Genomic DNA, 27960 nt, shown 5'->3' on the forward strand with positions numbered 1-27960 from the left:
AAAAATTTGACAATGGGTTTCAGCTGGAGAAACTGGAAGTGTAGAATACTCATTCCCTGCAATCAGCCCAGTTCCTGTACTGGGCTCTGTGTTTCATAGTCTAGAATATCCCTTTGGCCAGCTCAGGCCAGCTGCTCCCTCCCAGCCTCCTGTGCCTCTCCTCACTGGCACAGCATGAAACACTGAAAGATTGTACACTCACTCCTTTGGCCAGCAGGTTTTGCCCTGCATGTTGTTAAGTAGGAAATACTTTCCCTGAAATATAAGCCACTAACAGACACCTACAATCAAAGTAAATTTTTTATTTCCACAAGTGATACAGACTCAGAAAAACTGCAATTAAACAACAACAAAATAATTAGGGGTAAAACCTGCAGTCTCACAAACCTCTGTACTATCCTCCTCTCTGTTCAGCTCCTCACTCCCACAGATCAGGATGAATTTATCTCCTGTCCACACCACATCACAACACACTAGACCATGTCTGTGGTGTGACACTGCAAGAAAGAACAGGGACACACACCACTGATAGCAGCTCTGCTCTTAACATTCCAGTGGAAGTGCACACATGCACTGACTCACTCAGCATGAGGCACATACAAAAATATTCCAAAACCACACTGTGCTGCTGAGGATTTGTGAGCTCTGGTGATTGTAGAAAAAATAACCACCAACAAGGGCTACACATGGCCTGAATTCCCCTGAAGTCACACAGTGTGCACTTGTAAAAGCCAAGAGGCTTTGAGCCATGACTCAGCAGCCCACAGAGGGGAGAATGGAGCCACCTGTAGTCGTGGGGACAGAGAGTGCCCTGAAATTACAACCATGCTGACACTTCTAAATACATACTCACACTGGAGATCTGCTTCTCACAAAATACAGGCAAGATACACATCCAGAGGGTAATATGGAGGATAAACTGCTTTGGAGAGGGTAAGGAAATGAAGGGATGGTTACACAAGGAACATGGGCCATCCTCCTAATTTCAAATACCTTGTTAGTAAGTGTAGCAACACTACCCCACAGCCTGCCTTCAGCAGGAGGGCCAAAGGGACTCAAGAGTTTCATTGTTCCTTTTCTCATGCAAACTGTGCTGACCTCAAAAGAGTTATCAGCTGCTGGCTCCCTATAAATCAGAGCCTTATGCAGCCTGGCTGATTCCTTTCTGTCTTTACAGACAATTTACCTTCCGTGTCAGTGCCTCAGGGCCACAGCTCCCCAGCCTTGGACAGACACATCTCCCTGGCTGGGAGAGCTGGGGCAGAGCTGACACACTGGCAATTCCAGCACCTTTTCGTTAAAAGCTTATGAAGCTTTAATTGAAAATTTAGAAAGTAATAGGCATTATTTAGGATCCATGATTAATATTTCTTGAGCTGAATTAAGATTTAATACGTAAAGTCAAGCGGATAAAGCTGGGATTTTGTGCTGGTTCAGTTGAGGTTTGCACTTTGGTGGGGTTTTTTTTTCTTTTTAAAGCAGCTGTGATGAAAACTGAATGACATTTAGGACAATTCTCTTGATTCATCTACAGATGTGACCCAGAAGCAAATCTCCAACAGGCAGATTATTTCAGGACAGGATGGAACATGTGGAAGGATTTTTAATAACCTGAGGAGGCCTTATGTAAGCCCTACACTTTAGATTTAATAGTAAGTAAGGAATGTATGTAAGCATTTCTTTATCTGCTTTGTTTATTGTAAATAGACAGTTTACTGCTTCAAACCAGAAACATCAGGGTTGCTCTTTCTCATATATGTGGTTGGAAGCTTGCAAACCTGGGAGTGGTTTAGAGAACCACATCAGGTGTGGTAGAGAAGCTGGAGTCCCTCCCTGCACTTCCTGCCACTCCTGATCCCAACCACTGCCACTTGAGGGAAGAGTTGGCACACCTTAGGAGACAGAGAACTACACATTTCCCTGCTTGGCTAGAACACAGCAAGAAAGGCCACATCCCATGAGGCAGTCCTGGGGAAAGGATCAGCTACAGAAATCAATCACTGTGCTCAGCCTATGGGGTTTGACCCAGGAATGCTCCACAATGCCTCTACAAGTGACAGGAAGCACTGTTAACAAATGTGGCACACCTGCCCTCAGGAGAGGCTGCAGGCAGTAGGGTGAGGCACACTGGACAGCAGCAACATGGTAACAAAATAATGAAAAAAAGGTCTGAAAGCTCCTACAATAATATAGTACACACAACTGTTGCTTAAAAACACCTGTAAACTTTCAATTACGATTTAAAGACAGCAAACATAACAAAACGTCCCTCAAAACATAGAAACTGACTCTTATGTTGTCTATATTATCTTTCATAGTTTTCCAGTATGTCTATTATTAAGTGTATACAAACAAACAGGCTCATTACCTGTAGTATATATTTGCTAAACAGGAAAACCTTTAACTACACATAAGGAAAAAAAAATCCTTATTTCACAAAACAATCATTTCAGCATAATTTATGCAAAGCTGCTGTTGGTGCCAAGAGATACTCAAATCAAAATTCTGAATGTCTCAAAGATAAAAGCAACTCTTTTCTCTACAAAAAATAGTAGGAGTAGTAACACACATTCTATCTATAACAGAGATGAGATGAGATTAGAACAGAAGAGATCCCCATTAAGGTGTCCAACAAAGCATCTGCTGCATCTTAGAGCAGACTAAGCCCTGTAAACTCCAAAGACCAGGAAAATGCAAAACACTGTGTCTAACTGCTGTTGAAGCTTCTTCTAGGGTTTGGTTTTAAGTGTTCTTAAAAGCTCAACTGGTCTCTCTGGTTCAGTTCCTAAAGTAGAAACAAGGATGGATATGGATAGGCAACTCACACAAAACTCATTTTTGAAGACACAAAAAACCCCACCTGAAAAATATGCAGCCCAGCAAGCCACCTGTACCCCCCAGACCCTGATTTTGTCCAACATAGGCAAAAATTCTGTACAGGTCAGAGAGAGCCACCAGAGGAAAAACCTTCATGTTCCCTGAGCTTCAGCCCCTCAACATAAAATAGACAGAGCCACATAAAATCCCTGAGAAAAAGAGTATCCTGAGGCTCAAGAGGAAATGCTTGCAGAACACAGTGTCCCAGGAGAGCAATCTTGGCTATGATAAAAATTTCAAACACTCAACTCAGCTAGGAAGTTTCTTAGGTGAGGGCACTGACTGTCTTGTAACATAACCTATCCCAGAGAGAAATGAAATTCCAGAGGTGCTTGGACAGAGTTGTCATGCACACAGTGTGGCTCAGGGCTTGGACTCAGGGATCCCTGGGGGTCCCTTCCAACTCAGGACACTCTGTGCTGCTGTGGCCACCTGCCCCACACCAACAGTGTCACAGCAACGAGCACTGGGAACCCATCAAATGCATTTGTGCTAAAATCCAGTCTGAAAAACAAGAGGCAAGAACTGGCCTGTGTCCAGGGATCCTAAGACATCTCCCACGGGGAAATAAGCAAACTTCCCACAACAACAAGCTGGGAATGTGCTCGCTGCATTATCTGTGGCTGTGGCAGAGGAGCAGCTGTGTGCTGGGGCAGGGGCACTGGTGCCCAGGAATGGCTTCACTCCCACCTGGGTGTGCCCAGGCTCCAGGTGCTCCTGTTTCCATGCCCAGCCCAGTTATACCAAACCTTTCAGACCCTCGTGGAAGTCAGATCTGACAGCATCACCCAGATAATCCTTCAGAGAAATGGATTATAAAGCAGCTTCTGACAACACTCAGATACAAAACAAAACACTTTAAAATATAAAGAAGTCCCAAAAAGCCCTCAGGCATTTATTGTGCCTCTGCTCATCCCTCTGAAACTGTCAAGATAGGTGGAGCCAAGAAAAAGAGAGCAGAGTTCTTACAAATAGGATTGCACTTTTTATTAAGGAAAAAAAAAAAAGAAAAGAAGGTCAAGTGAACCACATCAAAGCACTCTGATATTGCAGGCACGGCTCTCATTCCCTTCAAGGAATGCAGAAATGATCCTGTTCCATCCCTACCTTCCAACATAACCTCTACAACCTGCAGGAAGCCAGCATCAAAGCAACACCCTTTAGGTTTGAGTCTTATGGTTTAAAATGAGATAAATTCAGTTATTTATAGACCACTTCTTCAGATTTGAAGTTGTTGGAAGGGAAAAGAGAAAGGAGATCTAGTTGCTCCTTTACTATTTAATGTCCTTCTTCAGCCACAGTGCCTAAAAATTTAAAAAATCTATTACTGAACCAAAGAAGTTACATATAAATAAAAGGGGACAATTCGCTGCAGTATTCCATGACACAAGCATAAAGCAAAATTATTCTGAAAGGAAAACTCCTTCCTAGGACTCCTCTAACTAGACTGCCTTTTCTTGCCTCTCTGCCACATTAAACTTACTTCTCCTCCTCCAGCAGAGCACGTCTCTCTATTTCTGCATTGTCATTCCCAGGGCAGACACCTGGACTGCTGCAGGAGATTTTCATCTTGGGAAGCACAAACTGACTACCTCACTTCCCTAGGATAACAATTGCCTCTTTACTCCCTTTCTCCTGCAGACTGTCAACACTCTCTAATATGTGTATTATTCAATCACCAGCAGCAAAGAAAACAACCAAACCAGCTGCAAAGCCTAAGACAAAACACTGGAGACACAGAGAGAACAGCTCCTCTGAGGCTGAGATAGGAAACTGTAAACACTATGGAAATTTCAAGCAAATTTACTTTTACCCCTTCAGCATGGGCACTTAAGTAGTTAAATGCAAATCCAGGTCTGAACTCCATGAGACAAAATTCCTTGGGAAGGTAGAGACAATTTCTGCCACGGGTCACAATGTAACTCCCAGGCTGAGAAGAAAGGTTTGATTAAGTGCACTCTGATAAACAGCTTCAAACAAGGGGAAAGCAGAGGGGCTGGTAACAGGAATGGGAACCAGAGGGAAAAAAAAAGGCAGCTGGTTTCCAAGAAAACTTACACTCTTTCCTCCTTATAGACATTCCCAGATATTTCTAAAAAGATGAAATCTAATCATGGAAAACAGGATCTGCAGAACTTGAGAAGTAATAAATTATTTGGGAAGGGGTGGGAAAGGAAGAGGGAAAAAAATCCTTACCAACAGACTGGTCTTACTGTGCACTTTTCCAGGAGACCAACAATTGCTTCTGATGCAGCAGCATTCAACCCGGGAGGAGTCAGGGAGAGCAAAGAGGCAGCGGAGGTAGGAGGAGAGAAGGGAGGGGAGAGGAGGAAAGGGGAGGGGAAAAGAGGAAAGGGGAGGGGAGAGCCTGCACACACTGCCTGTGGGTGTCTGTAGAGCCCTGACTGCTTTTGGGAAAGGAAAGAACAAAGCTACTTGTAAATCCTGCTGGGTATTGTTTTGCAATGGCTCAGGATAAAGGAAGGTCTGAGTAGGACCAGTGCACCCACTAGTCAGGAGGAAGAAATGTGTGTCCCACATATGTCTGTTTAAAGAACCTGCTGGAATGCCCAGCATGCTTTTTGCTCCAAATGAGGGATCTTGCTAAAACTTAAGAGTCAAACAGGTAAATGCAAGAGTTGCAGCCAAACCCACCAGAGCAATTAGTGAAAGAGGGAGCATAAAACTATGCCAGCCATTCCCTCACCAACCCACCAGTACATTCCAGTCCCACACTGTCATCAAAGTTAGCTAAATTACAATTTTAGTGCCTGAAGGGAGAATAGGAGGGGAACACTCATTGTTTCAATACACCATCTAAGCACTATATCTCTGTGGGACTGGCATGGAAAATAAAAAAGCAACTTCTCATCCTCCAGGACATCAAATTTCTTGTTTCCCATAAGCCACGCCAATTTCTTGAAACCTGCTGCATAGCTACCCAATTTGTAAACCTTTATTCCCTTGAGCTGGAAATTTTGCTTTTGGTTAGCTGTGTACCATCCTCAGTCAGATGCTTTCCTGGACCCAGAAGCCTCCTGAGCTCACAGGAGAGCCCCAAGCCTTGCACACATGCAGAGCCCTGGGAGCTCTTGCAGCTGCACTGTGGCTGCAGAGGATGATGCAGCAAACGGATGACACAGCTCTGTGGGATTCTGACTGCACAGATCTGCACTGAGGCACAGGAAGGGCTCAGCTGACCCCTCACCTTTGACTGGCTACTCCCCTCCTGGCAAAGGCTGACTTCAATCCAAAAACTGAGGAAAATCCCAAATGGTGCCAAGGGATGAGGCAGCACCAGAGACACTACAGAGCTTTTCAGGGCTGCCCTGAAGAGCTGACTCCTGTAAAGCTCTCCTCTGCTCCAGATCCACAGAAAACCAGACAGGCTATTCTTGCTTCTCACTTTTAAGCAAGCTCTCAGCTGCTGCAGGAAAGACCTAACTTCATACAGCTCCAAAATAACACAAAAATGGAACCTCTTACTGTCACAGCACCATGAGTCACTGGAGACTCCCAGGTTTACACACTGCCCTTATGGCTCAAGCAAATTACTGTCAACTTGATCCAGCACACAGAGCCCCTGTGGCAGATGCTTATCTCAAAAAATGCAAACACTCCAACACTTCCCTGTGGCTACCACCCTGCCAGGCTCTTCTGGCCCTTCTCAGAACACAACCCCTCCCATCCTGGCCCCATGCCCTGCTCCCAGCACTGCCATCCCATACTGGCAACAAACCCAGAAACACACCACAGGGTGAAAATGAACCTTTTCCTTACAGGGAGGTGTGGGGGCCTGAATACATGTTGTATTGTAAGATCTGTGTGTGTCTAAGTTACTCCAAACGAGCTGCAGCTGCAGGGTCCTTAGTTGGGCAACAGCTGTGGCTCGTGAGGGTAACTGAGATAAATAGGGGTGGGTCAAGAGCCCAAGAGGAGCCCCTGAGAAGATAGAAGAGCCCCGTGTGAAGACGAGCATGCAGCCAAACAGAGAGAGAGAGAGAGAGAGAGAGAAGGTATGGAACCCCCGGACAGCCGAGAGCTGTGACAGCCTGAGAGCTGGGACTTTATGTGTATGGCAGCCAGAGAGCTGGGACTATAGAAGAGGCAGCCTGAGAGCTGGGACTTTATGTGTATATTATAATTGTTAAAAGAAAAAGGGGGAAATGTGGGGGCCTGAATATATGTTGTATTGTGAGATCAGTGTGTGTCTAGGTTACTCCAAACGAGCTGCAGCTGCAGGGTCCTTAGTTGGGCAACAGCTGTGGCTCGTGAGGGTAACTGAGATAAATAGGGGTGGGTCAAGAGCCCAAGAAGAGCCCCGTGTGAAGACGAGCATGCAGCCAAACAGAGAGAGAGAGAGAAGGTATGGAATCCCCCGGACAGCCGAGAGCTGTGACAGCCTGAGAGCTGGGACTTTACGTGTATGGCAGCCAGAGAGCAAAGATTACAACAGGGAGGAAAAAATAAAATATAACCATTTATTCCCCTTCCTCCACAAAAAGCCACATGCCCAGTGGGTCCCCAAGCCCATGCCCAGAGCAACTCACAAAGATTAGTGCAGCTACATTAATTCATCTGGAAAGGATTTTCATCACCTAGTCTCTTTCCTCGCCTCTTGTGCTGTTTCAAAAATAGCTGTGCCCTGTTTGCTGCCCTGCCTGTGTCAGTCTGATTTTCTGCCTGGCTGGATGTGCACAGACAGGCTGGGAGCTCACTGGACACCCCCACCCTGATCTGCCCATCCCTGCACAGCCAGCCAGACACCAAGCACAGCCGGGCTGGAAAGCTGCTTGTTTTCAGAAGCTTTGAGCTCTGTGAAGTGTGTTTACAGCAGGCCTCAAAAAGGGGCTGCACAACACAGCACAGCCCTTCTGGAGGTCAAAAAACAAGGCAGAAAAGCACAGAACTATGAACATTGATCTGTGTAAAAGCTGCAAGTAAGGGCCTGCCCGGGGATGAAAATACTTTTGAGATATGAGTGCATCAACCAAGGTCATTTGGCTGTGTGCTGTTAGTGCTTCTGCCCATTAAAGACAAACAATCCCTCCCATGGGCCCTGAGAACTGCTCTCCACAACTGCCAGGAAGGGAACAGGTAAAGAGGAGGCAGATGTGCAGAAATTCTGGAACAAGCTACTCTTCCAAAAAACCCCTCAGGTAAACTCTCGAAATATGAGAAGCTTCTGAAAGAGATTTTTTCCTACTAGTGCTTTTTTATCACTGCGTTTTCCTGAACAGCTTTTCTTTTTAGAATAAATCAGCTTGCTGGAGCCATTTCACAAATCCCAGATTAATTCCACTCAAGTCTGGCATTCTTCCCAAACCCAGTAATCTTAGGCTCAGCCTTCAAGACCCAGCTCATCAGCTGTGAGCTGCCTTTCTGAAACATTTCTAAATGAAACTTGCTCAGCATGCCATGACTCAGGAACACTGCTCACCATGAATTAATGATTTCTACAAGGAAAGATGCAGCACAAAGAAATCCTGATTGCTTATTCTATGCATGTTCCTCTACAGCTATAAACTCTAATATGCATTAGCTATCTTATCATAAAAAATAATTAGTACCTATTGACATTTCTGTATGCAGTGCTTGCCAATTACCTATCTGCTAAGAAACTCTCTGAAATTTAAAAGGAGGAAAAACCCCAAATACCTTTTCCAGCAGTCACCAGAGGATGAAGACACCATTACAAAGAGGAGCCTTCTGGGCATATAACCTCTTGTTACAGGTTTCTGCTTCCAAATGCAGTGCTCCGTGTATATTAACAGGGCAGCACAAAGCTCACCATACTGCAACAAATTAGCACCTTAACACACACTGTATGAAAATTAATTGTTATCTGACACCTGAGCACCTCCTCAATTTCAACAGCAATCCAACAAACTGTGCAAAGAACTGGAACAGACTGCCTGGGGAAATTGTGGAGTCCAATCACTCAGGTCTTTAATATCAACATCAGAAATGAATGGCTGAAAGTCAGTTCTGCCTTGGGGCAGAGAAGAGAAAGAGATGACTGCCCAAGATCCCTTTCTGATCCTGACCTCCTGATCATTTCTTAAATTTCTTTTTCTGAGTCATTCCTCCTTGCATCTGCTTACTTCTAGCAACCCCTCTTAGCTTTCACTCCTACTTAGGATCACACTCAGAAATGAGGTCTTCTTACCCATCCTCCTTGTTCAATGATATAATCTGCAGAATAATCTTCTAGATATGTCACCCCAAAGTTCACAAGGGCACTCAGTGGTTCCTGGCCCCTTCTGGTCAGCTCCATCAGAAATTGTTGTAACAGAACCAGGGGCACCAAGACCTTTAAAAAAAAAAAAGAAAAAAAAATAGTGTGAACAAATAAATACAGAAAGCATTATCAATACTACTTTCCAACTAGAACAGAATTCATGTGTCCACAGAAAAGGTCTGAGTCTTCAAAGGTACCAGGGACTATACACTTCATTTCTGAGAAGACACAAGGCAAACACACAATACAATGCACTAAAAAGGAAGGACTTAATCTGCTAATCAAAAACCCACAGTCTAATTGAGCTAGACTAAGAGATTTTCACACTTAGAATTAATATAAGAGAATTCACACCACTGCAGTGTTTTCTTAAGCCCCACTTTTTTCCCAGCACAGGGTTCAGGTAGAGAAGCAGAACAGGTCCAGAACTTGCTACCCCAGAAGTGGAAAGACAAAACATCATAAACAGCTTAAAGGGATATGCATCCACATGCAAACAGCAAACTCATACACATTCTTTCTTGAACAGGGACACTGCACTAGACAGTCTCTTTAGAAGTTCACACTTAGCTTTGAGGCAGGACTGGAACAAACACCTCCACCCAGCAGCACAGCATTACAAACATGTTTAAAATGACAAGCACAAAGCCCTTTCCATGTCAAACTCTCCCCCGATACCAAATTTAACACAGAGAGATCTTCCTCCCTCATTTCCTACTCCCATTCCTCTTTAGAAACCTTTAAACTGAATGTTCAGCCTCAACCCAAATTGCTCTGGAAGATGCACGACTGTGAATCCACCTCCTTCACATTATACAGTTCTAGACACTTCCTTCTGCCATTACGTTTTTGTTTACCTAAACAACATGCAGTTGAACTTTTAAACTCTAAATTTATTCTCACAGAGCATGCAAGTGGCCCTCTGGGCTTCCTTCATATGCAGCACCTCGCCAAGGTCGGAAACTGGCATGAACTGAAGTCATTAGCATCTGAAAAACCTTTATTATGACACAGGAGAAAAATATTTGTTTTACTGCATTTTAATTGAGGCAACTGCACTGCACATCTATTCACTGTGCAGACTGGAAGGCTGTTTCCCAGCTGCACAAGGGAGATGAAGGCTCTGCTACCGCTCATCCTCACTCCCAATGCCTCCTTCCCTCGCCAGTCCCTTCCCTCATCAGCCTGGTTCTCTTTTCTGTAAATATCCTGCACTGCTATTACCAGAAATCACACCTTAGTGTGCAAAGCTGGGGGAAGATGAATAGGCAAAGTAAGCTGAAATTGAGATTTGTTCTAAATTCATGGTGGCATCACACTGAGATTGGCTACTAAAACCAGATAGGGCCTAAAAATGCCCATAATCTGGTAAATTTGATGTTCCAGCTCATTAACAAAGGAGCCCAAGAGTGTAGCAGACAAGTTATGTCACAGACAGAGAAATTATAAAAGAAATTTATAAAAGAATTTAGAATATATTTATTTATTTATTATATTTAGAATATATTATAAAATAATTTAGCAGAGCAGGCCTCATAAGATTAGGCTGGCCTGTCACTTCTTCTAAGTGCAGATAAGTACTTTGCAAGTACCCATGCAAAACCAATCTTGGTATGAGTAGTTTGTTAACACAACAACCAATTCTTGAGGAGAAAAACAACCAGCACCTGCATAAACATTAAATCTGTCCCATAAGAATCAGTGAAGAAAATACATAAACAATTCAAGAACAGAGAGATTTGATAGAGAAGTCAAATATCTCTTACTGACCAATGGCAAGAAAGCTGTTAACCAATTAAAGTTGCACAGAAGGCCTCTACAAACTGTATGAAATGAGTTGTGTGAATAAAGAATTGGCTTTTCCTGCATGAAGAACATGGAGCCTCAGCTGACTGACTACAACAAGGTTATAGTAGTGTTGTTCTGTGCTGAACAGTTAGCATGGATAACTGTTAACACTTCACCAGGGATGTCATGGTGCCAGAAGTTTAAAAGTGTTTGAATTTTAAAAGATTGGGGTTTTTGAGGTTCTTACAATTAACTCAGAGGCAGAAGAGGTGCAAGATCACAGTGCACAGATATAAGGAACAGGTCAAGATGAGGTGTCAAGAGGAATCAAAAAAGCTCAAGTTCAAAGCTAGGGATCTTTCAGAGGCTTTGGGCACACCCACATAACTCTACAGCAGCATGAACACAGATCTCAAAATATTTGACATTTAATGAGGCAGAAGGCAAAAGAAACAAAAGCAAGGAAGGGCTGCTTGGGAAATGAATGGAGCTAAAATGCTGGCATAGTGAATATGATTGTTGCCTTCTTCCTTTGCCACCTTGATGCCAAATCTACCCATTCACCCCAAATTCAGCAGACCTCTTCAGGGCCCAGAGTGAGGGACCAAACTCAAACTCCAACATCCAGTCCCACACAGAGCAACAAACAGCACCCAGCTCTCCCTTCCTGCTGAAATTCTCACACTCCTGCCCCTGAGACCAGCAGGAACAGGAGAGGCTGGCCCTAAATTCACAAAACAAATCACTTCACAGTACTTCCACGGAAGTTAACACCACCAGAAGAGCAGCTGTGTGAACAATGGTGAGATTTAAGTAGAACAAAGTAAAAATACAGAATCTGCAATTCAAAGCAACTGCAATTCCCTCCACCACGATGCCTGGGAAGGGATGCTAGGGGCTATTTATATTTTGACTGAAGAGAAACACAGAGAAAAGAAGTTGGCAGGAGAAAACTTCTAGGGAATCATTATAAAACCCACCTTGTTACCAGAAGATAGCAGACTGTGTAAATGAAACTCTTGTGTCCACTACACTATTGCAATCCCATTGTACAATATTACAAATTTAAATGGACACAAAAAAGACACAAAGAAAGTTCAGAGGAAGCTGTATTTTTTGAGGAAGCTATATCCAAAATTATTGCAGTTCTCTGTCTACCTTTTGACCATTTCAACTTAAAATCAATCCAATTCTTCACATGATTATTTCTTATATTTTTGTTGCACTATTCTTTGCCCCCATTAATCAGTAAGAATGGGACACTGAGATGACTGCTACCCTACTCACCAGTTCAACTGGCTCTCAATACCAGTATCTGTTATCCTTTCAACTGATGCACAACAGTGGGATTATACATTCTGGATATATGTATTTAATCAGTTTTAAGCAAAAAAACATAAAAACTCAGCAGTGCAGTATTTAAAAAATTTTATTATGTTCATTTTATTATAGAAATTCAATTTGTCTTGTATGGGGTGGTTTGGAATTTGGTTTTTTTTTAACTAAGAGCCTTATTTCAAACAGAAGATGAAGACCCTTGTCCTTTCCAGAATTCAACATGAACATGTTTTCCTAACAGCTTCTTCAGAGTAAAAATTAGGCTGAACTGAGATGGCAGGAAAGGTATCCAGATTTCTTCTGTTACAAAACACAATTCTGATTAAGATGATAATGGAAATTAAAAGGAAATGAAACCAACACAAATGTTCTGCATGTCCTCAAAACAAGGATTATTGAAGGAACTGCTGGGCATTCCTGGAGCTCCAAACGACCAGAAAAACAATCCAAACAGATGCTGTGCTGGGGTACAAAACTTCCCCTCCGGATTGCTTTTATGGCATTTTCACATGGACTGTGTGTTTTGCAGCAGCAAATGTCAGAGGCAAGCAGAGCTGATGACAGAGATGTTCTGGATGATGCTCTCCACCACAACTGATGGGGACTGAAATCCTGAGCCCCAGGGGCTGCAGGAATGCAGCAGCAATGGAGCTGGATCAGAAAGCCCCCAATGCAGCCCTCTCATGCAGCCAGGAGGATTCATCCATCCTCAGGAGGTGGGGACCCAAAGCACACTGACCTGAGGAGCCCCAGGCACCTCCTGCCTTGCCAGCTGAGCCACAATGCCTGGCTTTATGCTTGGCTGAAAAGTGAGATGTGCTAGCTTAAGCCACCTTCTTGATAATCAGATTTCATGGTTGTTTAAACCAAAATGCTGTGAATCACAAGATGACAAATTGAAAGAGTGCACACATAAAGCAATGATAATTGCTGGAGCCACGGGCAGTAACTTGTCATGCAACGTTTATTAAACTGCTGTTCAAGGGCCCACACCCTTGGTTAGATGAACACTTTCTGAAGTAAGCAGGGAAACCTAAGTCAGGAAAAAGTTTTTCTGGAAAAAAAAAATGTAAAGAGGAGGGAGAAGATTTCTTGTTCTATTTTAAATGTAAGACTACATTTTACTACTCAAATTGTGACTACATTTTCAAGTAGTTATTTCATTCTTTCATTCTTTTTTGATGCTCACTGAACCCATCAAGGAATGATTATGGTGATGAATTCAAATGATTAATGAAAGATGAATCTGGGAAGAATCATCTACTCATTCTACATTATAAGTAATTTAAGATAGCTAATTTACAGATTTGCATTTTGTTTGAAAAAGAAGATTCCCATCATTTGAGATAACTACTCTTGAAACCAGGTAGGAACACCATCCCTACATTTTCTGAACAATTGAAATATCATGAAGATACTGTGAATTTTTATTTTCACCATGTTCAGCACTCTTTTTTACATTTATTTTAAACCTGACATTGGAGCAGAGAAAGAACAGGGAATTGTTATGAAAAAACCATCTCAGATTTCTTTCCAAAACTGCTGCACGAATTAACCTCTCTTGGGAATTAAAAAAAATAAGTCAAGCAACATGCTTTACTTCCCATTTTACCAAACTAAAGGCAGGTTGACCTAACACTTCAACAACTTCTAGCTAAATTATCTATAAAATTACCCACTATGTGCACATCTACCACTCTGAGAGTGCCATTTATTTCACACTAAAACCAAGTTCTTTCTATTTCTGGCCCTCTGGCAAGCACAACTTCAGCTAGTACAAACAATGTGGCCATCAAGGAGACCCAAGACATATCCAAGGACACATCCAAGTGCAAGTGACAGCTCTGGTACCTTGTTCCACCCACTGGCATGAGCAGATGCCTCGTGCGTGCGCTCCCGGTACTCCTGATACGTCACCGGCCTGCAGAAGTGAAACCAACACTGAAAGTTATAAAAGGAAACAAAAGAACATGAATAAAAGAAAGTTCTCCGTTTCTAGAGGACAAAATATTTGCACATGCATTACAGCAAGTCATTTTCAGGAGCTAACAAGTCTTGTGGTTCAGGACATAAAACAGCAGCACCAGACAGGGTCAGGAAGGCATCACCTTTCTCCCACTTACACACTTTGATGTAACTGGTGAATTTCCTAATAATTTGATACTCTACAACTTAAAAGACATTAGATAAGTAGGTTCTCTGATATGCTAGAAAATTTCTAAGCTCTTGCATATATTCTTTTTATAATCTTAAGATTTTAAAGACAGAAAATTCCACTAAGAAATCCATACCTGAGCAAGAGGCCAATGCAGAGAAATATTGTGTAATCAATACAGGCTATGGACTAACACAGACTGACTGCATTATGTCAGAGTTGAAACTTTCATTTGCAAGAAACAGCACTTTTGATCACAAAACCCCTTCATACTTCAGTAGATACCTCTATTCTAGATTTATCACATCTCCACTTCTCTGAATTGGGGTGATGGAATTCCTCCCTTCCATGCTCTTTTCTCCAAGATCATCTGGCGTCTCAAAGTCAGTAACAGCAAAGGCTTTCTGCCAAGTGACAGCAGAAGATGCACTGCTTCAAAAGCAGCTGTCAGCCCAGCCCATTACAAAAGGCAAGTTCAGGTTTCAGTTTAATGGAAATAGTGGTAACTGGCATTGGAGAGAAAACTGCTTCTTGAACTCCAGGAACCTGTCATGATCTAACAGCTTACTGTACCCTAACACTTGTTTATATGCATGTCAGAGGGCAGGAAAATAAAAGCCAAATTAAAAAGTATTGTATCAAATAGCACTAGTCCAGCAACAGGGGGAAAAGAACTGAGTTAATGCACAGTGGGGAAAACATAATCTGTGTTTGTCATTTTAAGGGCATTCTCTTGACTTCCTTGGCACATTAATTCTTTGAAACCAAATCTAAATCAATCAATGGGATGAGCAGAGCAGGAACAGCTGCAGGAAGGATATTATCAAGAGATTAAACAGTAGCTCTAGTTTGCCTTAGAAAAAGGCAACACAGTTTCACAGGCATTTCAGACCTTATGTATGTACATGCATAAATAAAACATTATTTAGAAAGCAAATATTTTCCTATAGAAAACATAGGAAGCCTAGAACATCAGAATATCAATAAACTAGAATCACTTAAATGCATGGCTGCATTTTTGCAACTTTCTAAAGCAGCACCTTCCAACTCCAGCTCTCTACCAACACATTTTGGAGGTCACTCAGAAAAGCTCAAGTAGTTCATGCAGATCCATTAAATTGCAGGCTGGTCATTTATAACAGCAAACCAAGCAACCACAACAATTGTATTAATTTGCAAAGACATTAATTAAGGTACTAGCACACCAATTGCAATGTTCTGTTTACACAGTAAGCTTAAGCTAGCAGGACAGCTGTTAAGGCACCAAGGTTAGCCCAGGGGCTCCCCATCTGCTTCAGATGTGCACCTGAAGGGTGGTCACAAGGTCTGTAACTCCCATCCTCTCCAGGAAACCCTCCCTCTCATCAAGGGCCAGACCACAATCAAACCCTCAGCTCCACTCTGTAAGGCTAAGGACATTAATGTGGCTACAGCACTGATGAACTGGCAATGGCAGCTCAAACTGCTTGATGCAGCCTCAAAAATTCAGCAACAAAAGCTTAGAAAAATTTTAGAACTTACATTGCTACAAAAAGCAAATACCACAAAGAAGTATTTGCACGTTACATTGCAAAACAACAAAAAACCCAGCCAGATAAAGGAAGATTGAAAAAGAAATGCAATACAAGATGCAGTCCCAACTTCAGCATTCACAGTGCAAAAAGAAACAGCTTTGAAAAAGCAAATGAAAACTCACTTGCTAAGCAAGCTCTGCAGTGCTTTGTGCAGATGTTCCTTCAATTCCTGGGACACTTTCTCCCCCAGATGAGCCAGGCAATCTTCTATGGAGCTCTCTGGGTTGGCAGGGCTGAACACTGGGGAAGTGTGGCAGTCAAAGCCTGTAGTGGTAAATGCTGAGAGAAGAAGGTACACAAAATCAAACAGATTCACACAAGAACATCAACAGTCTCAGATTTCTTATCCCAGCACTTTACACAGTTTACATAAGGGACAAAAAAATCACAGCTCTGTAGTCAAAGTATACAACGATCAAATCATAGTAAAATTGTCCTAATACAATCTGAAAGTGCGACTAACAAGGCAGAGATGACTTTGAGCTACATTTCCCCACCAGCTCTTGTTTCACAATTGCATCCTATCCAGAAGTTTGCTGAATGTGCAGTATTCTCCCATTTTAAGCTGACCCTGGCATCTTCTCATAGTAAATTGGCCCACACATGGACATCTCTGCAGCAGTACTAGAGCATCCATTTTTTAAATATTATTTTGTTCATAAAACCTTTTCCTTCTCAGTTTAAAATTTCTAAGAAAGTTCCATATGAAAGAACTTAAACAGCTCTAGAGTGTTTCTATTTCAGATTTGTGATTTGCAGCACACATGCAAAACAAAGATGGGTTTGAAATCATTCCTATAAAAGCCACATCTCCAGGTCAAAGCATACCACAAAAAATAAACCTGGTGGAAGGGAGAAATCTGAAGGTTTAAGTGCACTCTCATTGACATATTAGCTCCTGAGGACTTCTGCCATCAAGTGCAGCACCTTAAGGGCTGCTTACTTTCCATTATTTATTGTAGACTATTAAATGTCATCCAGTTGTTTGCTTTGGCCAGGCTCCACCACTCCAAATGGTAATGTTTAACTATTTTACTCCATGTGGCAATGTGTACAAATCTTGTGGGGGGAGGAGGATAAAGAGATTCAAGGCATTCAAAAATCTCTTTAACTGGAGTACCTGTTACAAATTAACCACCATTACAGTGCATAGAGATTATGGATTGAAACTGGAAAACCTGAAGAGCACCTTCCAAGATTTCTTCATCAAGACGTTTTAGCTCCTCCTCGATTTCTATTTTAATCTTCTCCAAAGCCTCTTTCTCCAGAGCATGTTGTGCCACAAGCTGTTGTTGAGTCCCTGAAAGAAACCAGAGAAATCATTCAAATGTTTTAATTTCATGTTTCAAACAAGGTAGATAATGGAACATGGTTTTGAAATATTAAGTATAAAGGAATTTGAGGTGAAAGTTGGATTTCAGACAGCAACAAGTATGATCCCTCCAGAGGACTTACTACAAAAGTTTTATTATATTATTAACCCAGAAACAGATTAACATCCAGGCCTATTCCAGGTAGAACTGGTGCTTTAAATAAAATTTTTAAAATAAATAAATAAATAAATAAATAAACAAACAAGAACTGTAAAGCTACAAACAGGATACACAGGAACTTTAAAGGCAACATCTTCAACTTAAGACCAAAAACAAAACAAGGCACATAAATAATCATCCATTACACCTAATACATTTATTATCAAACTACACCAAAACAAAGCAGACTGGCATAAGCTTGATTTTTAGCAGCAAAATATAAAATTTATATTGATACCTGCAAAATCTACAGCATTCTCAGAGCAACTATGCAATGACATCAATGGAGAATCCTGAAACCTGTTAACTGTGCATCATTTCCCTGGCCATGAGGAGTCCACAGGCCACAATTTAACACTGGGTTCACAAGCAAGACTGGAGGCAAAGGACCTCACAATGTTCAGTCAGTTGCCAATTCTCTCTTAACCACGAAATTTAAGAATTTGAAGTGGCTACATTTCCCCAGAACTCACATGCCATGGTTTGGGATCACATTTTCCATGTGCTGACTCCAGATATTGGTAACAGAAGTAGTTTCAGCCATATCAGTCAGGGTTACACAGACTCTCAGTCATCTTAGTCATTATTCTGTACCAAGAGACACAAAACTGTTTCCAAACAAACCCAGGTATTCAGGACATCTGAATTTCTCACCCTTTCTGCACCTGCACCCAGGGCTACAGTTCTACCCAGACATCCAGACAATGTTCTGCTCTACAGACACTCTTCACCCAGCTGAAGAAAACAAAAAGGGAAAGGATTTGTATCTGTAATGTTGGTGTCATCTGACTCAATTTCCTCCTCATCCATATTCATACCCAGATCTTCAGGTAAGTCCTGTAACAGCCAGGGGAGCTTTCTGGCACATCTTTTTTCATTCCTGTTTTGAAGGCACTAAATCATAATTTGGTGGTCTCATGAATGAGAGCTTTGTGGCCTGTTTCCTTGGGTTTGGTTCTCTGCTGGAACTCACTTTAAGTGTTGTCTTGTCTTCCCTTTTCTTCCACAATGGACACATATAATCACTAAATTTCATAAAAGAGTGTGTGAAAACTGTAAAAGCACTTAACACACACAGATGTGTGGTTAACTACACACTAGTGAAGTACACTGTGCATTTTCTGTAATTAAAAACCACTAGACAATAAGTTTTCAAGGTCTCCTACAACTGAAAAATATGTTAAAAATCCACAGTATCAACCCACTGAACATGTGTTAATGCTTAAAAACTCAGCAGAAGGATCCCTCTAAACCAACGTATGCTTAAGTCAGTATAAAATGTTTTCATGTATTTCTGTGACCAGTCACTGTAATTCCACTTCACTTAACCACACATGTTCAGAATAACTTTACTTAGCTTCTTAAATCCCTTCCCAAGTAGCATCTCTGCCAGTCTGAGTAATAAATTCCAGAGAGGAGCACAGTGTTCCTGCTTTTGGTTAATGCCCTGTCAGATGCTTCTCTGAAGACCTGAACCACTGCTCTGGAACCAAGTGCAACAAGTGTGAGCAAGTTCACCCCTTGTGTGAACCTGTGCTGTCCCTGGGTCTGCAAGGCCAGAGGAGCAGCCATTCTCACACGAATAATGTGACAATGATCACCCCTGACAAGCTGTCATACCTGATAAGAAGTCACCCAGAAAATGGAAGGAAGGGAAATTCCACTGCTGCCAGAGTACAAAGAGCTGTTTAGATAATCAGCACTGCACTCAATGGTTTCCATCTCCCAACACCCACAACTCTGCAGCAGCTGCTGATTCTGAGAGCACCTGACTATTCAGCCATGCCAGAACATCCAAACCCCACCCCTCCCACAGCAGTGACTTTGCACTCTTTATTCCCCTGATAAAGAATGGATTCCAGCTTTCTGCATCTCCTGGATATTGACTGCTACCAGCAAACACCGCACACTGCAAAGGTCCTAAGTGAGGGGTACCTTTTTCTCCATTATCCAACTTCCAAGCCACAAACAGGCAGAAGAAAACAGTAAAACCAGCCTATTTTAGGTGAGAATATATCTTCATTATCAAAAATGCAAATGGTCACACCAGAAATGTGTCTGTAAGAGACAGAATAAGCACTGAATGCTTTCCTGTGCTTAAGAAATGAGTGTGCATCTTCTGGGCTTTTGGCAAACCACCTCTGCAAGGCTCTTCTCAAAACCAGCCTATTTTAGGTGAGAATTTATTTTCATTATCAAAGATGCAAACACCAGAAATGGTGTTTGTAAGAGCATTGAATGCTTTCCTGTGCTCAAGAAATGGGTTTGCATCTTCTGGGCTTTTGGCAAACCAACTCTGCAAGGCTCTTCCCAAGCCAGAGGCACAACAAATCTCTGTTACAAGTTCTTACACAACCAAGTTAGTGCATTCCACTTTCTATTTATGGAATAAATGTTCACTTTGGCACAATTATGTTCCTGTTGAGATTTTGGGTTTCAGGTATCTGGAAGTAACTTAAAAAGCAGAGGAAAATGTGTTGTGAAAGTCCATCAAGCAGTGCATCAGGGAGCATCTGACTACTAAATAAATGTGATACTTCAGTAAAACTCCAGGAGCTCAGTAACAATAAAGAGTAACCTGTTTGCCAGGGTTGGTCTCAGGAGCAGGAGGGATGGAAGTCATTCTTCAGAGCTACACAGTCTGCACATCTCACCCTACAGTGCTTGAGCCAAAATTTCAGCTAACAAGGGACAACAGGGACTATAAGGAGAGACTGAAAAGATGTTTTGCCTTTGTAGTTCAAGGGAATGAAAGATGATTTGAAAAGAAAGCCACTGATGTCACAGATTGCTCCTGATTTTTTTCTTTCATGCTTGTAATTTTAACAATATCTTCCTTTTTGAGTTCTCCTAGGTCTCTATATTAACTTCTGTCCAGTTGACTTAAAAATTTACTTTCAGCATGACTGTAATATTTCTTTAACATCTCACACTTTTAAAAACATTAAGTAACACTCTAAAATTACTGTAAGTTCTGAGAAGTGACAAAGATATACAAAATCTCTTTACAAATGTAAAAGAGATTTACATTTTATTTATCTGCTTCCTTTAATAAAATACATCCATTACACCAGCAAACTCCAGACCATGGACTGCCATACAGGGATGTAGCCCTTGATTTAAGAAATGTTTAAAAGAAGCCCTTTATAAACCATAAGAATGCTCAGCGTAAAAGAAACTGAAAGAGTCTAAAATATTAAAAAGATACAAGATATTGCCAATTAACAATTTTCTTCACAGTGTTTGTCATAGCCACAAGCTCATGGGATAGTGTAAAGCAATGGGGAAGTAGATTAAACTAGAGAAATACATCAAAAGTCACTCCTTGATAAAATATAAACAAACATTTGTAATATAAACACATTGAATCACAAAACCAAAGTACTTTGACTCACTTGAAAAGTTAGTAATACTAATAACTGCAGCAGAGTGGAAGCTTCTGTAATGAGAGTGACTTCAGGGTGAAAAGTGTAGAGATGTTTTCCAGTACTTAATAATTATTTTCTCTGTCTGAACCAGTACTTATAGGTATGAAAAGAATTCTGAAAAAAATACAAAGCATCTCTGCACAATCTAATGAACAGACAACTGAGAGCTTCCACACATTTTAAATATAGGTACTGAGAGCTTCCACACATTTTAAATATAGGTACTCACTGTTGCCTCAAACCACACTGACTTACCCAGGTGATGCTACTCTGAGTGTTTTATCAATTTATCTGATTTGTTCACCTACCAAAAATAACAGAATATACTGCTAATGGATTTTGCTTTAAATAAATTGCAGTGACTGCTATGCAGAATCATTATTCTGGAAAAACTAATGGGAAAAATCTCTCAAAGCACTGCCCAGTTAAATTTGCTGGATTTACCTCAGGAGACACTGAAATCCATTACAGAACCCTATAGAGCTATAATGTTTAAAGATTGGCTTGCCCAGTACAACTGTCTTTTCTTCAAGAGCCTGGAATACTGTGGATGGCTCTCTCTTCAGTCCCTGTGCTGAAAAGAAGATAGCAAAATCAAAATTTCCAAGTCCTTATCAGGTGTTGATTTATATCAACGTTATTTGCTTGGAGCCAGAAGTGATTTTAGTGGTTGTAATTGAAGCCATCCTTCTTGAACAAAACCAACCAAGAGACCCAGAAGGAAACACAGCAATGTAATTTTCCATGTAATTTCTCTGAATTTTCTATTCACTGAAAAAAATCCTCCAAATATCATCAGTCTTGGAAAGCACATTAGACCTACAAACAATGAGAAGTTTTAACTGGAAATCTATCAACCAATGTTAAAGTTTTATTCTTGTCTCAGTTTTTGAAACAGAAAAAAAACCTAGTACAAAATGCAGGAAAACAGAGGCAGAAGATGGTGACAGAGGCAGTTCTGGCAGAGATAATAATACAGTAATAATAATACAATAATTCCTGTTGGGAAGGATCACTTTTGGTTGGGTGGTTTTGACCCACCAGATACACCTTTAGTTTAACTGGAGCGTTGAAACTTCACTGAAATCTGGGACACTGAGGTAGAAGGAGACTCAAGGGAAATACAGAAATCCTACCACCACCTAGGGCACCTGTTTTCCTCATCTCCCATGTCTGGTACACATGCAGTAGAAAGGCAGAAGATGCTCCAGTGGTGACAAAGGGTGGCTGGAACTGGGATCCTGCACTGAACTGCCCTCTAGAGGAGTCCCTCACTCTCCCTCTCAGGCACTCAGGGAGCTCAGCTCCACCAGGGCAAGCTGAAACTTGTCTTCATGGATACTCCCATTACACTGAATATGATTCACAAAACTTAATAGGAGTACAGTCTTATTTGGATCTGAGAAAAATAAATGAAGAGAAGGTGCTGCAAACCTTAGTCAAGGCCTCATATGAATGGAACACAAAATACAGGAGTTTGTTCTGCAAGTGGAAAGGAAACAGGCAATAGGTAAAATTGCTGCTTCATTGCTTCCCATGGAAGGTCTGTCAGCACAACATCCAAATCAAAGCAAAGCAAGATTACAGACAGGTGTTTTTTATTGGAATCCTCTCAATTCACAAATCAATGGTGTTCAGCCATAGAGTACAAAGACTCCTGACCAGCATTTTGAAGTGCCACAGAAATCTACAAAGGAAGGAATTTGGGATCACTCAAAGTGTTGAATTAACAACTGGTGACAGTGCTTGCAAAACACACTGACAGGCAGGAATGCTGTGCTCCTGTTACCCCTTCTGTGTCTGCCATCAAACCCAGAAGTCTCCTCCTCAGGATGGGATTCCAGACAACAACAGTTCATTTCCGTTTCCCAGCTTTCCCATCTCTCATTCTCACCAGGTTTCTCAGCCCACACTGGGGACTGTAACACCCAGCTACAGCTCCCAGCAGTGCATTAGGCAGGGCAGGAAATATCCATTATGGGCTGTGCTCCCCTCCTGGGGACTGCAGATTACAGCCAGCAGGCATCAGCCAGGTGCCAACCAACCAGGAGATACTCACTGGTTAAATAAACTGCTCAACAGTCAGGGGGATGCACACAGCACTCTGAAATAACCACACACAGTCCAGCAGTGCACCTCAAACATTGCTTCCTTACAAGCAAGGTGAGCAAATGGAGGAGAAGGGATTTTTTAAATGTAGCAAGCAGACAAAAGAAACCTCTCAGAAGCATGGAAGGCAGAAAAGCACCACCAGGAAAAGTGAGTTAGGAAAGAATGAAACAAATCCTGATAAAGCATTTGCTTAGTTCAATACAGCCTGAAGTCCATGCAAACGATTACAAAACAGAGTGAGAAACAAATTGGCAAATTAAAAGTAAGGCAAAATTATTTAATCCTAAGGCTTTGATCAGAAAGCAGCAAAACCACTGAAAGACAGACCTAATTAAAGTGAAACATGACCAGGAGAGGAGACCTTGTGGTCACTGTCTGGTTTGGTAAATGAGGTGGGGAAAATGCAGATTTCCTCTTCAGAAGTTGTAAAGTATGAATGCTTTAGAGTATTTTAGTAGCAAATCAAACCACAGGCTGCTGTGACACAAGCTAACACATATAAACAATATCTGAGAAGTAAAATCTTAAGTCACTACAAAATTTTCATTTAAGAATTTGTAGCTTCCTCTTTAGAAAGTTTAAATATACTTCTGTAATTCAGATTAGAAGCTTAGAGGTAATGAGAATCAACTGATTCTGAAAACGAAAGGTTTCACCTCAATTTGCAAATGCTTCAAAGTCAACTACAGCCAAATAATTTTTAAAAAGCTTTAGGACTAGCATTTCCCTTTCTGAATCTATTTCTAGAACAAAGCAGACTCTTACACATTGAACCTTTATATGTACTCAATACATTTCCAGTTACAGCCCAGTTATAAATGGGTAGGATGTTCAGAATGAGATGTCATTGCTAAAATAAGCACATTTTTCAACAAAGGGTTTTATGAAACAGCTAAGGTGCCTCTCCTTTCAGGGACCACAGAGGCAGACAAAGTGGAAATAGCAAACATACCTTAAATACACAAAGGTATTTATGAATTACAGTTTATTAATTACATTACATTAATTTAATGAATGATATATAATATAACCAGCCTGTGCTATGTGATTAAGTACCAAACAGAAGAGCACTTCTGTGATAACCTTGTTGCAGTCTTTCTTTTCAGGAATTTCTCACTTGATGACAGGTAAGTTCAGTAAGTGACAGCATATGCATTATTAAATAATTGTTCAAAGAAAACAAAGATTCTGAAGACTGTCTCTGTTTAGTTTGGGCTTTTTTAAAGTCTCCTTTCATCAGCATAAGCTCTGAATCACAGAACTAATAGTGACTAAAACATCATTAAGAAGTGATAAGTCACCCAGGCAATCATGACAAACAATATTGCTTAAGTGCTTGCCACCACAAAATAAAGAACAGTTTTATCTCCTAGCTTTATGTGAAACACAATCTACCAAACTTCTTTTCTTCTGCCTTCTATTTATTTATTTACCCCCTTTTATCCATAAACATGTCCTGGAAGAAATTGACTTTGCATAAATAAATAAAAAAATAAACACAAGTAGCATTGGCCACATCTCTGCACCAGCACTGAGTGACAACAACAGCAGCCTCAGTGTAATAGGGCAAAACTATTTAGCACAGGGGATTGCTCAAGACACCACTCAGTTTATGCCAGTAAACATCACCTCACCCCTGCTTACTTCCACTTGTGTCCCAAAAAAACAGCAAGCACGGGCTGAAATTCTCATGCTGGCTCAACAAATGTAATATACATCAACCCAAGGTGATATACATCCTAGCCTCTAGGCACAACTAAACCACTTATTTGCCTCCTAAACACCAACCAGCCCTGGCATAGCTCAAATTAAAACATTCTTCTACACGCAAACAGCGCTGTTCCCATCAGCATCTCACATCTTTAAACTGAAATTTATTCATTTTTCACTGAACAAACCAAGAGATTCACTACCCCGAACATCAGGCTCACGCTCTGCACCCCTGCAGAAACACCCCAAGAGCTAATTGCAAACCCAGCTGCACACGGAAATGGCTAGAGATGAATATGCAAATATTACCTTGAGTAGGAGGAGGAGGAGGAGGATGCTCCTGTGGCTTCTCCTGTGCTAGAAGGCCCAGGTAGCTGAGCACTACGTATTTGGTTTCATAGTGAAATCCTACAGGCACGGCAGTAGCGGACGCCATCGGGGTGGCTGCGCCGCGCTCGGGGGAGCCAGGAGGGCTGTCAGGGAACAGAAAAGGGGTTTGGTCGGGTTAGAAGGCTGCAACAGGTCATGAACCCACACGTAACAAGGAATTATGTAACAATCCTGAAGCAATATCCAGGTTTTTGCATTCTTATTTTAATAAGAAACATGCGGAGCAAGCCCAGCTGTGCCTCAGTGCAGCTCCTGCCTGCTGCCAGCAGTGGCATTTCCCACTCCTGCCTGCCATGGTCACACAACCATGCAAAGAAAAGGAGCAGTGCCTCAGCACAAGGCTTTTGTGAAGCTGGTGTGGCTGCAGAGATTTATTTGGGCTACCCATTGCCCTAAAACAGAATTATCAAAAATTGTTGACCTGCCATGGCCACACTACCATGCAAGCAAAATGAGCAGTCCCTCAATACAAGGTTTTTGTGAAGTTGGTGTGGCTGCAGAGTTTTATTTTTTGGGCTATCCATTGCCCCAAAACAGAATTACCAAAAAATTGTTCCTTGTAAAAAATGTGTATATGATATAGAAGAATTTTCATTATGATAGTAAAGGCGCTTCTATTTTCTGATTTTTTTTTTTTCTTTTAAATAATCTGGACTATTGAGTCTATTATATCATTCACATGAAAAAGTTGCATTTAGAATTAGAATTATCCTGAGTCTATAATTTCCTTGGGTCGTGGACTAATAAAAAACTGCACTTTTTGCCCCCACAGATGTGTACAGAAGGTTGACCTTCAATTCTACAAGCATCTTAGAAGTCCAAGTCACAAACTTGAAAAGGACAGAAGTTGTCAGAGACCAGGCAAGTGTTTTTCTGTTAGTTGAAATTGTGTTTTAATTGGTTATATGTGCAGGACTGTTAAATTTAAGAAGAGCCATCCTCTAATATCTGCAGAGTCCAGCTGTTCATTTCCTTGACTAAAATGCTCTCCCATTGTTTGGTGGTTCCATTTAAACACATTGGTCAGAGGTGTACTGATCCTTTTTCAATGACAGTAGGTTTCACAGTTAATTTTTCCCAATATTTGTGGCATCTAATTCATTTTGATCAAGTTCTATATTAGATTTTGAGTTTACACCTGGAGCTGAAAGTGTAGCCCAAAAACAAGATGAAGCAAGCCTCAGTAGGGTGGAAGGAAATTGTCAACTGGGTGGGTCAGTTTTCCACAGCTTTCTTAATTCTTTGCTGTTACAAGAACAGAACAGCTGGAGTACACCCCACAGAAAATAAATCCCATGCTTGGAAGTGGAAGTCAGGGCTCAGAGCCTATGGATTTTTATGGAAGTTAGAAAGAGACCATTAGTCTCATGTTTTGACAGATTCTGAACATTTCCTTAACCACCACACGTGATAAAAAGGCAAGTTCTGAGGAGTCTCCCAAAGCCTCCCATCAATATTTTCTCTGCTTTCTCAGATTGGCTACTGTGATGCCCAAAAACTGTAAGAGAAAAAGTGACCAAAATTGCCTCAAATTAATTTTAGTGTTCCAACAGCAATGGAAAACATATGGTCAACAGAGAGAATTCCACATTCATTGTAGGGATTGGAAGAACAGATGGTTGTTTGTCCTGGATTTCTCACCCAGACATTATAAACCAGAATCCACACCTAACAGCAACATCTGGCCAAAGAACTCCTCCCTGTTTCACTTTAATTGTTTTGTTGCCTTTTTCAAATATCCAAATAAGACCTGCAGAAAAAACTAAGGTAGAGAGAAATTAACACCAACATAGTAAAAAGTAAAATCTCAAACAACAACATGGAAGTGGAGAAGAAGCCATATGCAAGAGATTAAAAGGATGTTTGAGATTAATCAACATGTTTTAGCTGGTTTTGTTTGGTGAAGTCTGGATAACTACCAACATGCTGTCAACTTAATGGATCAAATAATCCTGTCAAGGGGTTTCTGACAAACTCTTCAAGTTGAGTTCTCCAGAACTTCAAAGAGTCATTCCCAAACAAGCAGTGGCCCATTCTTGGCCACCAGAATGGATGTGTAAATGAAAAGCACACAAGAAGATTGTGCTACAGAACAGCTACTGAACAGGCACTGAAAGAGCCAGATAATTTAGTAATGTGAGACACAGTTACATTTAGAAGAAGATTTTTTTATCAAGTTTAAAGTTTAAAGCAGTTAGAATGAGCAAAATGCTAAATACAAGGAAGAGAAATTGGACCCACTCAAGAGAGTTATGGATTGCAATGGAAATGCCTTGGGACTAAAAGAAAGAATCAGGTTCCAAAACCAAAGAACAATCTGCAAATGAAGCCTCAAGTTTAATAATAATAATAATAATAATAATAATAATAATAATAAACCAAGAAAGCAAAAGAAAAGCACTTGTCTGTCTAGCTGTTCAAGATGCCTGGGCTAACTTCTAATCCCTCCTCCCTGAGAAGGAATTCAGATTAACAGCAGTTGCACACTGCTACTGAGGACAAACAGAACTAGAACTGTGCTGTGGCATGGCTGCAGTGGGAGTAGGTAGCTTGGCAAAGAAAAATTTACCACCAAACTAAAAGCTGTAAAAGGAAAAGAAGTGCTGTAAAATTGGCTGGCTATTCTCTTTAGAAACTCTAGCTTCTGAAACTCATTCAGTACTGAAAACAAAAATGGGCTCTCTGTTGAAGACCATACTATGGCAGCCCTGCCTCTTGCTCCATGTATTTAAAAATGCCTGAAAGCCTTCATCAGAAATGTAGGGTTGTGTGTTTTGCTGCAGTTTGAACCAAAGCAGCAAATTATATACAAAGG

The 27960-nt window shown here is 41.3% G+C and overlaps 1 protein-coding gene across 1 annotated transcript in view; it reads right to left on the reverse strand.

The window, feature by feature from the left end:
- The window catches only part of BCL2L13 (BCL2 like 13), a 39180-nt gene that overhangs the window by 7825 nt on the left and 3395 nt on the right, over positions 1-27960 (reverse strand). Inside the window, exons 2-6 of the mRNA XM_064735742.1 lie at positions 25065-25228; positions 17163-17273; positions 16096-16252; positions 14096-14165; positions 9047-9190 (exon numbers count right to left, since the gene is read on the reverse strand). Of these exons, the coding sequence (XP_064591812.1) occupies positions 9047-9190; positions 14096-14165; positions 16096-16252; positions 17163-17273; positions 25065-25191 (609 nt within the window). The 5' untranslated portion in view covers positions 25192-25228. The remainder of the gene's footprint in view (positions 1-9046; positions 9191-14095; positions 14166-16095; positions 16253-17162; positions 17274-25064; positions 25229-27960) is intronic.

This window comes from Zonotrichia leucophrys, chromosome 1A (assembly GCF_028769735.1).
Source record: "Zonotrichia leucophrys gambelii isolate GWCS_2022_RI chromosome 1A, RI_Zleu_2.0, whole genome shotgun sequence".
In the NCBI taxonomy this organism is placed as follows: domain Eukaryota; kingdom Metazoa; phylum Chordata; class Aves; order Passeriformes; family Passerellidae; genus Zonotrichia; species Zonotrichia leucophrys.